We start from the raw sequence: 10,548 nt of genomic DNA, 5'->3' as shown, positions 1-10,548 counted from the left end.
TACATAGCACAAATGTTTGAACACATAATATTTGATCACATGTGCTTACCGGTGCTTCACATGTGATCAAACTTTTGTGCTTTGTGTGGCGCCGGCATAAAAACAATATCAAAAAGCATCATTCTAAAACTTGGAACATGGGGGTAGATTGAACAGTGCTAAGATGAGTTCTATCGGGAAATCGGCACAGAAAAATACTGCGATCTCATGTTTTTTTGCAGCTGCGTGCTAATAAATAGTAAACATAACTAAGTATAAGTATATAATTTATTGAATCAGACTTTGCGGAGGTCCATATCAATGAAGTAAAAGAACTTCTTTGCTCACCGCGACCATAACGACTTAAGCGTAAGGTCGCGGGTGAGCAAAGAAATTATTTTAGTTCATTAAGTATAAGTAAATAAAAGTATTATCCAAGAATGTACGCGCATCATCTCGGCCTATATTACGTCCTACTGCAGCGCACAGGCCTCATCTTAGAATGAGAGGACTTTGGGCCGTAATCCCTACGCGAGCGTGATGTATATTTTTTATAACAATTATAGGCATGCGTTTGGCCACAATCACGCCTGATGGAAAGCTAAGATGAGGTCTACGATGGAGCACTTGCCTATAGTAAATGCTCATTCACCCTAGACATGAAAGCGGCCAAATTGTAGGTAGTGTTCAGTTTGCAAGTTGCCATTACAGACTGCCTGCATTTTGACCGCAACGTAACAAAACCCCACCTAAATTAAAATTAATACCTCCGGTTTTTTGTACTCTTTTACAAATTAACTTCTTGATAGTTTCTATCTTCATGGTAATCAATGTTATTAAAACACAAGTATTTACACGGGACTAAATTATAATATACCAGGACGACAGGCACCACAGCACAAGTTTTACTCTGGGGAGAAAAATTGTAAAAAAATATTTAATCAATAAATAAACTCACCGCAAAGAACAAGTTCGCGAAGAACAGGATATATTTAACCAAAAATTCACCACAACCCATCTTGATTATATTTTTATCTTTTAAATTAGAACTGACACGTGTTGCACGTTCGGTAAACTTTTCGAACTGAAGCAACGGTCTACTTTACGCGAAAATTGTCAACTGATAACACTGATAAAAACCACCTATTAGGAAAGAGGTTTCACTTGACTATGATCGAATAGGTAAATTGTACCTCATGTAGCAAAACAACTCAATGGCAATTTGTATGTCGGCGGCCAATCGTAAAATCCGCCAGATCACGAAATACTACGCATATCGTGAATGGCGCCATCAGCCATATCGTTAAAAACTCACCGTTTAACGATTTGCCTAGTGACGTTGAGGCAGATCATGAAATTCCTAGGCATCTCATGAAATGCATGTTAAAACTAAAGTTTCGAACCATTTAGAAAATACGTTCTATGGGTCACCGTAATACCAAACTGGCAGTAAAGGTAAATTTGTAATAATTTAAAGATCAAACGAACTTACCTGAAGTGAAGTTCGATCTTAATTATCCTGTCTTCGTCGAAGAGATTTAATTTTTAACTGTAGTAGCCCTGCGCTACGTTCGAATCTATTCGCACCTATTCGTTTAGCACCGTAAAAAAGAAAGAGACAGCAATAGTCACCTCTCTTTTACGTTGCTCGGGCCTAACCACCTCATTCTTTTCAGAGACCCTGAGTATACTCAACATTGACATATTCAGAGGGGCTTTCTTACTGGGAGGGAGGGATCTTAAATCTCTTCGACGAAGACAGGATAATTAAGATCGAACTTCACTTCAGGTAAGTTCGTTTGATCTTTAAATTATCCTGTCTTCGTCTTACGAGATTTAATTTTTAACTGTAGATGTTCAGAGATGTCAATGTTGAAGATTCAATAAGAAAATAATACACCAAGTATTAATCAACAACATGTATTTTAATATAATTCATACTTTAACAACCTTAGAGTAATCATATTACAGTCTCAAGAGGTTTATATTCAGATTTAGGCGATTTATTAGTACTTATAATTCTTTATCGTATAACTCTTTTAATTATACATCAAATAAGGCATTTACAAAATTAGGATTTTGATCAATTATTGGTCGATTATAGAAATTAGCAAAAGTCAGCGATTGAGCTGACCAGCCCGCTGACCTTCTAATGGTATCGACACTGACGCCAGCTCTCCTCGCTGCGGAGGTGGCGGCGTGCCGAGTGCTGTGGCCGCTGAACACGCCAGTGTCGATGCCACTAGAAGCCAGTGTCTGCTTCAGCCAACGACCTATAGTTTGAGATGAAGCTGCATGAATTGGGTTTTTAGTTGTTAATATCAGCCTATTTTCATCATGAGGTCTGATAGAGGAAGTTTTATGCATGTATGAAATTAAAGTTTCTGCTGGACACACACAGCTGCGTTGAGAAAAAAAGGCAAGTCTAAAATTGGTTGGCATTTACCTATACCAGAGGTCTTCACTAAATCAGTTATAGAAATGATTATTCGATCATTGTTTATATTTATATTAGGTATTCGGATAAGAGATAACGTTTGACACCGTTGCCCCGAAGCTAAAGCTAATAGCATTACTAATTTTTTAGTGATGACATCTAAAGGTAAATTTTCATTTGGATATAGTTTACTTAGATAATCCAGAACTATACTAGGCTCCCAAGTAGAGTTATACCTGGGAAAAGACGGTTTTAGTTTGAAGACGCCCTTAAAAAACCTTTTTATCCGGTCGTCTTGAGACAAGTTATTTCGAGAAATAAGTGCCAAAGCCGAACGGTGGTTATTGAGGGTCCCATATGAGGATCCCTTCTCCAAGCATTGCGCTAAGAAGTCAAGTAAATCGTGGACCTGAATATCATACGCGTCAATGCCTCTCATATTACAGTATTGCCACCATTGTTTAAAGCTAGAGTTATATTGAGAAATTGTGTTACGTGACAAAGATGAAAGCATGATGTTCAGTGCTGACTGGGGGACTCGTCGCCTAGTCAACGCTTCCCGGACAACACACTCACTGCCAGGGAAAGACGTCGGTGCAACGGATGGGTTTCTCTGAAATTAGAGGAGAGTAAGTATTTATCAGGTGACAATATCATGATTTCACTGATGCTTAAGGATTTAAATAGCGGAAACCACGCCTGAGATGGCCATAGTGGTACTACCATAATACCGGTAGCACGGTCTAGAATAATTTTTTGTAGGACCTTCAAAATCAGTGAAAATGGGGGAAACGCGTAGAAAAAATAACTACTCCATTTTACGGTAAAGGCATCGATATTGAAGGCATACGGATCTCTCTTCCAGGAAATATATTTGGTGCACTTTGCATTTATCCTTGAGGCAAAGATATCAATATCTGGCCTACCAAATTTAGTAACAATTGAACGAAATGAATGATTGTTTAACTCCCATTCAATATCGATGTTTCGGGATTCTTTGTCAGCATCGGTATTATGACAAGACTTAATGTAGGAAGCGAACACATGTATGTTTCGTTTCTCACACCATGTCCAGATTTGTTTTGCCATGTCATTCAAATGTGGATACTGAATTCCTCCCATTTTATTTATATAGGCAATCGCCGTGGTATTGTCCACACGCAATAATATGTCACTATTTCTATAGTCTCTTGCGAAAGATTTCAAACCAAAAAAGGCTGCAAGAAGTTCCAAGTAATTTATATGATGATTAGACTCTTTTTGATTCCAGGAGCCACCAATTTTTTCTCCATTGCAAGCTGATCCCCATCCAGCCAGCGAAGCATCCGTAAAAATTTCTAAGATGTAATCAGGCTGTTTGATTGGATTTGATGAAATCAAAATGTTCCTTTTCCACCATAATAAATCATCATGTATATTACTTGGAACATTCATTATTTGATCATAATCGTCATTATTCTTTAACAATTCTAGATATCGGACTCTCTCTAAGGACTTAATGTATAACCAGCTATATTTCACAGCTGGGCAGGCTGCTGTAAGAGTGCCTAGATAGCGAGCAAAGCTGCGTATTGACATTGCTTTTGCATTGAGCATAGTGCTGGTACGTGATAATATGTCATTTTTTTTCTTAACCGGTAACTCTAATGTTAATTGTTTTGAATTTAAAATAAAACCTAAGAACTGGCATTCTTTCTGAGGCACCAAAGAACTCTTTGTATAATTTATGACAAATCCCAACTTTTTTAAACAATTAAGTGTTTCGTTGAGATTGTTTAAACAATCTTGGAAAGTATCGCCTATAAGTAAACTGTCATCTAAATATTGGACAGATTTAAAACCACGTGATCTCAAGTGGGCTGAAACTGGTCTCATTAATTTAGTGAAAACATGGGGTGCCGAACAGAGACCAAACGGTAAGGCCAAAAATTCATATAAAGCGTTTTTAAAATAGAATCTTAAATATTTCGTGTGTCCCTCGTATATGGGTACTAAGAAATATGCCTCCTTTAAATCTAAATTAACCATATAGCAGTCCGCTGTAACTAATCTAGACGCTGTCCTTATGTCCTCCATCTTAAAATGTTGAGTTTTTACAAATTTGTTAAGATTTTTAAGGTTCAAAATTAGACGTTTTTCGCCGTTACTTTTTGGTACAACAAATATGCTAGAAATGAACTGACCTTCAGAGGACTTACAAGGACGAATGGCTTTAATTTTTGTCAAACGAGAGAGTTCTTTTTCTATATAAATATTCTCATCTTTTGATAACGATAATTTAGGATATGTTTCTAGATTTTGATGTGGTTCACAAATAAAAGGAATTTTGTAACCCAAAATAGTATCGATAATAGTACTGTCATCAGTTATGGACCTCCAAGCCTCAAGGTAAAACTTTAAGCGACCAGCATGTACCTCAGAGTCTACCGTCTGGGAGCTCGCTGCGCAAACGTTCGGCGCGCAGGGGCCGCTTGCGGCGGAGCTTGGCGCGCCGGCGCTGATGCTGGCGCCTGCGAGCGGCGGCGCGGCGGCGGCGGCGCGGGGGCGTGCTGCAGCGCTCTCGTCCCACCGCCGCGGTTCGCGGTCGTCCTCAAGCCGCGCTGCTGGTAGCGTGGCGGTGGGCCCCTCCCGTTTAAATTTTGATTTGACGTTGAAGCTGCCTGTATGAACTGTCCGGTCTTTTTAATACCTCTTGAGGATTTGATGAAATCTCCAAGCTTTTCACCAAACAAGTGGGAATCTCGTTTGCGGTCTTTAAAAGACTCAACAAAGCTTTTCTCTAGTAAAGGAGTAATAAGGGCACGCCTAGTGTCTGTTTCAGTGTGATGCGAATCGGCGATTAGCTTTGATGCGTCACTGAGGAGTCGGAGCGCTTCCTGCGCTTCGATTGATTTTTTCAGCATACCTGATACTACTTTACCGATGACGGCCAGCGCGCATCCTATTTGACTCTGTTTCTTAAGAATACGCGTATCCCGGTTTCTTGAAGATTCTGTTAAGACAGCAGCGACTTCCGGATTAAGAGTAGGCGGTTTAGACAACTGGCAATTGTTAGGTAACAGGTACTTTTTGAGAATTTCTTCTCTAACCTCTTTTTTGAGTCCGTCTTTCAAGATCGGTTCCCACCTCTTTGCCAGGTTGTCATTAATATCTTCGCCCCATTCCGAAGGTTCGGGAACGAAATCGCCCAGCGCAAGTAGCAGTGTAGGGTCAATTTCTGGGTCAATACCTACCAAGTCTGTTTCTGTTACCAATGTTGAACTTGCGGCGTCTGGCGCAGCAGCGTCGAGCACAGCGGTGTCTGGCGCAGCGGCGTCTGGCGCTGCAGTTGTCGGCGCCGCTCTGGCTGCTGGCCCTGGTGGCGGAGCTGCGTCAGTGGTGCGCAGGCCGTCGCCTTCCTCTAGCCGTGGCTCACAGAGCTCGGGCTCCGACACCGACAACGTTGGAAACGGAGGCGGGTCGCCTGGAATATGCATGTGAGCATTATTTAAATGCCCAGTAATAGTGTTTTTTTTTTTTTTTTTGGAAATGTGGGTAGTTATTCTGTCCATATGGGCAAGGCAGGAACTAAGCTGCCAACCAGGCAATAGCTTTGCAACTGTGCAAATGTACATAATTTGAAACTATATGGTACAATTATGTATTTGTGGTTAATGTCTCGCATTAACTCCTTAATATTTGCTATAGGTCAATATCGCGTATTGACTCGGAGCCGCTAATTTCCTCTGCCTAACATCTCGTGTTAGGTCTGGGTGAAATAATGATTATTAATAATCTTTATAAGTAGAAATACCGTGGAGCATTACCCACCTTGATCACTTTCTTCATCAGAAGAATATAATATTCTACCGGTCTTCCTTCCTAGTTTTTCTTCATATTTCTTCATTTTTCGACGCCATCGATCTTCTTTAGACTCCTTAATTGATTTCCTTTTCGGCATCTTGAATTCACTTAGATACTTTTGCTTTTATTTTAACAGGTGCGATAGCCGCGCGCGCACGGACAGGAATGAGGTGGTTAGGCCCGAGCAACGTAAAAGAGAGGTGACTATTGCTGTCTCTTTCTTTTTTACGGTGCTAAACGAATAGGTGCGAATAGATTCGAACGTAGCGCAGGGCTACTACAGTTAAAAATTAAATCTCGTAAGACGAAGACAGGATAATTAGTGTTATTAAAAATAACTTCAACTGCATGTTAATGGTTTTAAAGCGTATAATTAAAGCAATTTCTTAGGTTTTTAACGATAAAGAACACGATACTTTATATTGCTTTAGTAGCCGCAACAAATGAAAATGAGTAGTGTAGGTATACTTAGGCATTATATTATATTTGGCAGAGGCACGCACCTCATTTTATTAGACTACTGGGGCTGGCTGCTACAAAGTTACAGCTCAAGATGAGACATGAGGCGGAAAACTCAGAGGACGCAGAGATCATAATGAAAGAAAGAAAGAAAATACTTTTTCCTGACGTGACTGTTGAGCTTCTTCGATTTTTGTTGTAAGAGATACAACAAAAACCAAAGGCACAAAAAAGCAAAACAAAAAAAGGAGCAAGGAACAAAATTGTCTATTCGACTCCGATTCACAGGTCTACACTTTAAACGTCAACTCCAGATTAAAAGTTTGTGAGAAAATGTGTTTGACATGACATTTGCAGGTGGTAGGACCTTGTGCAAGGTCCGCCCGGATTGCTACCACCATCTTGCTCGCTAATCCTGCCGTGAAGCAGCAGTGCTTGCACTGCTGTTTTTCGGCGTGGAGAGTAAGACAGCCGGTGTAATTACTGGCACTTGAGGTATCCCATCTTAGGCCTCTAGGTTGGCAACGCATCTGCAATACCGCTGGTGTTGCAGATGTTTATGGGCGGTGGTGATCTCTTACCATCAGGAGACCCACATGCTCGTTTGCCATCCAGCCGAATAAAAAAAAGTGCCCAATAGATGACAACCTAGATTAGAGATGGTAACTACTGGGGCAGGGACCAGCAGTGGGACGTTTACTTTATCATAAAAAATTAAAACTCGCATTTCAAATGCTTGCATTTCATTTGCTGTAGACTTCCCAAGCCCTACAATGCAATCAATTTTCTTTAACCCTTTAGTGGGTAACGGCAAGATATTTGCCGTCATACGACTCAGATATTTTATTTTTTTCTCAATGAACGTGTTGTTAGTTAATATAACTTTTGGTTCGCATAAGAGAACATACTCGTACCAATTTACGAAAAAAAGAATAGCAGATAAACGTTATTCCAACCCATGTTAAATGATGATTCTTAGGCCTGAACTTAGATTTTTAACTATTCCTTACAATTGAACAAAAATGTTTGTAAATAAAACTTTCAGAGACAAGATTGGCGATATAAAGTTTAAAGAAAAAAAATCTGTTATTTGATAATTCTAAAAAATGAAGACTGCAATATATTTGCCACTATCCGTTAAGTGTCTGGTGTTTATTAAAGGAAAGGGTGGGTTAGGCTACAATTGTTATTGATTTATATATGGAGCAATAGCTTAATTCAATACTTCAAATTTGCCTTTTAATTGCTGAATTAGCCGTGTTAGTTAGAAATGACAACGGAAGTAAAAAATCTCGCAAAAAAAGTGTTGATTGTTCGTGCGTGCAATCTTATAATATAATATATTGTTGTTGCTTAACTCACGTTTTCAATTAAGGTCGGGCAGCTACGGGACCCTGACTATAAGCATGGCCCGATATGCTCTTGCCCGGTTATTTATTTGAAAGAATTCAGTTTTAAGTTAAATAAAGGTTTTAATTATTTCTGATCATCTATTGGTTTTTAATTTATTTATTTTAGATACGTCGTGCCACCCGTAGTTCCCCCCGGCAAACTGACATGACGGTCTTGTCACTTAATGCCCTTGGCTGATAGCGGCAAACATATTGCCGTCTCATAATTCGGAAACCCTGCAATAATATATACATTTCTCTTTCTCAAAAATCATAAAAAAAATCATTCATGCTGTGCGTATCGTTAAAGTTCTCGATTCATTGCTTTAAAAAAATAATGGTCAAAGGGTTAAAAATGCATTGTCGGTTTTTCGATCACTTATCGAAAAAACGCTTCTTCTGTTACTTAAATCTTTTTTTTTTGGTGACAGAAAAAAATTCTATGAAAACGAGTAGATTTCTACTAAAAGTATATTTTAGTTAAAAGCCAATGCTCTGCAATATGATATTTTGCTCTCAGAAAAAGAACAGGCAAAATAATGGTCGGTATATTATTTAAAAAAATTAAAAATTGGCTTAACCCATTTACCCTTTAATTTAAGAGGAATAATTAGGGGAGTCACCCTGATACGTATTTAAATGATAACTTAAGACTTAAACCTTAGTCATCATTTTTGCATGCGGTTTCCTGTCTGTTCTTAACAAAATCATTAATTTGTGCGGTCAATTAAATGACTGTGCCTGCAGACAATCATTATGCGTAAACGCAGCCGAATTGTTGACTCCTTAAGAAGGTGTGAAAAACCGGAAAACAAAATTCTCGGTTTTCCCTATGAAAATCGGCATCATGTTTATTTAGTCAACTAAATTACAATAATACTAGTTTTGTGTGTACTTAGTTACTTAATTAATTACTGGCCGAAATTAAAGATCGTCTGTCGCAAGATTGCTTTTCATCTTTATTACGTACCTATAGTATTAGCCGCTCTTCGTCTGAAAAAAAAAACAAATTTGGGAATTCCCAAAATACAATCGTGGTCTTCATTGACGTTGCATTAAAAATAATGTGCCAAATTTCATGATTCTAAGCCCAGCGGGTGAAATTTCCAGATTTTATCCCAATCCTGTGATAATATCGGGATAAAAATTAGCCTATGTGTTATTCTAGATGTCCAGCTATCAATCTTTCATCCGTTTCTGCGTAAAAGAGTAAGAAACATCCATCCATCCTCACAAACTTTCGCGTTTGTAAATATAAGTAGGATGTAACGCATAAAAGGTCTAATTTTAATTCGGAACTTTTCCCGTACCTACATAGTTACTTAATGGTTGGTTCAGTTTCATGGGTAATTAAGTTTGTCAGTAATTTTTAATTGAAGTTGACGAATGTTTTCATAGGTACCTACTTACATTCGTTTGTCAAAGTGTAAGTAAGTACCACAAAACTCTCTATAACCAAGTTAAAGGCGTGACTTAGGTATCATCATCATCATCCCAGCCTATATACGTCCCACTGCTGGGCACAGGCCTCCTCTCAGATCAAGAGGGCTTGGGCCATAGTTCCCACGCGGGCCCAGTGCGGATTGGGAACTCCTTAGGTATATAGCTCCTGAATCGAAAATTCCTATTAAAAACCTATAACCTCTCTAAATTTTGCAAACATTCCCTGAAATATACAGAATTATGTTATGACACAATCATAGCAAGTATTTATAGGGATAAAACTGTGACACAGTGTATTTTAGCCGGTAGGTAAGTAATTCCTTTTGGTAATGGGCTAACAAGAAATCGCCGACTTTACAGAATTAACTAGAATCAAGTAAGGTTTTAAATTCGTTTTGAAGCCTTTTGACCTGTGGCCTCTCGAGCTGAGGATCGTTTGTTCAAATCCGGGCTCACACGTCTTAGTTTTCCAAAATTCATGTGCGAAATTGCATTTATTGTTTTTTTTTTCCTCATTTTCTTTTTTGTTGGTTATAGACAAAATGGTAAAGGAGTGTAGCTTATGTCTAGGTAAATGTCATATTGACGACCGGATGGCCAAGTGCTTAGAGAACCTGACTACGAAGCTTGAGGTCCCGGGTTCGATTCCCGGTCGGGGCAGGTATTTGTATGAATAATACGAATGTTTGTTCTCGGGTCTTGGATGTTTAATATGTATCTAAGTATGTGTTTATCTATATAAGTATGTTCATCCGTTGCCTAGTATCCATAGTACAAGCTTTGCTTAGTTTGGGACTAGGTCAATTGGCGTCAAGTGTCCCATGATATTATTATTATTATATTTTTTTAATGTTTAGTCTTTTTTCTTGTCATTTGTTTTTCGAATCTGCATACCTATTGTGTCGGTCTTTCACTTTGGTAAAATTGTTTTATTTTTAATGTATGATAATGATAACCAGATCAACGCGGCTCGCAAGAAGGGCAATTTTTGCTGAT

The 10,548-nt window shown here is 38.7% G+C and overlaps 1 protein-coding gene across 2 annotated transcripts; it reads right to left on the bottom strand.

The window, feature by feature from the left end:
• Positions 1-1,877: 1,877 nt before the first annotated feature.
• Positions 1,878-6,568, bottom strand: LOC141429455 (uncharacterized). Of its 2 annotated transcripts, XM_074089764.1 has the most exons (4): positions 6,227-6,568; positions 5,668-5,879; positions 4,832-5,076; positions 1,878-3,029 (listed from the first exon to the last, which is right to left on the bottom strand). In XM_074089764.1, the coding sequence occupies exons 1-3, from the start codon at positions 6,354-6,356 to the stop codon at positions 4,840-4,842; spliced, it is 579 nt and encodes a 192-aa protein (XP_073945865.1). In that variant the 5' UTR covers positions 6,357-6,568; the 3' UTR covers positions 1,878-3,029; positions 4,832-4,839. The 2 variants fall into 2 exon arrangements, with proteins under 2 accessions (XP_073945865.1, XP_073945864.1); XM_074089763.1 differs by having other exon boundaries at positions 4,832-5,879.
• Between the last annotated feature and the right edge of the window lie 3,980 nt (positions 6,569-10,548).

The sequence above is a fragment of the Choristoneura fumiferana genome, chromosome 7, assembly GCF_025370935.1.
Source record: "Choristoneura fumiferana chromosome 7, NRCan_CFum_1, whole genome shotgun sequence".
NCBI classification, from domain to species: domain Eukaryota; kingdom Metazoa; phylum Arthropoda; class Insecta; order Lepidoptera; family Tortricidae; genus Choristoneura; species Choristoneura fumiferana.
This window is presented reverse-complemented; position numbering and strand designations above follow the sequence as displayed.

What these genes read in the sequence shown, in the direction of transcription:
- LOC141429455 (XM_074089763.1), bottom strand. Translation starts at nt 6,356, where the DNA reads ATGCCGAAAAGGAAATCAATTAAGGAGTCTAAAGAAGATCGATGGCGT. An exon ending in TGATGAAGAAAGTGATCAAG is followed by an intron (nt 5,880 to 6,226) that starts GTGGGTAATGCT and finishes TGCATATTCCAG; the next exon opens with GCGACCCGCCTCCGTTTCCA.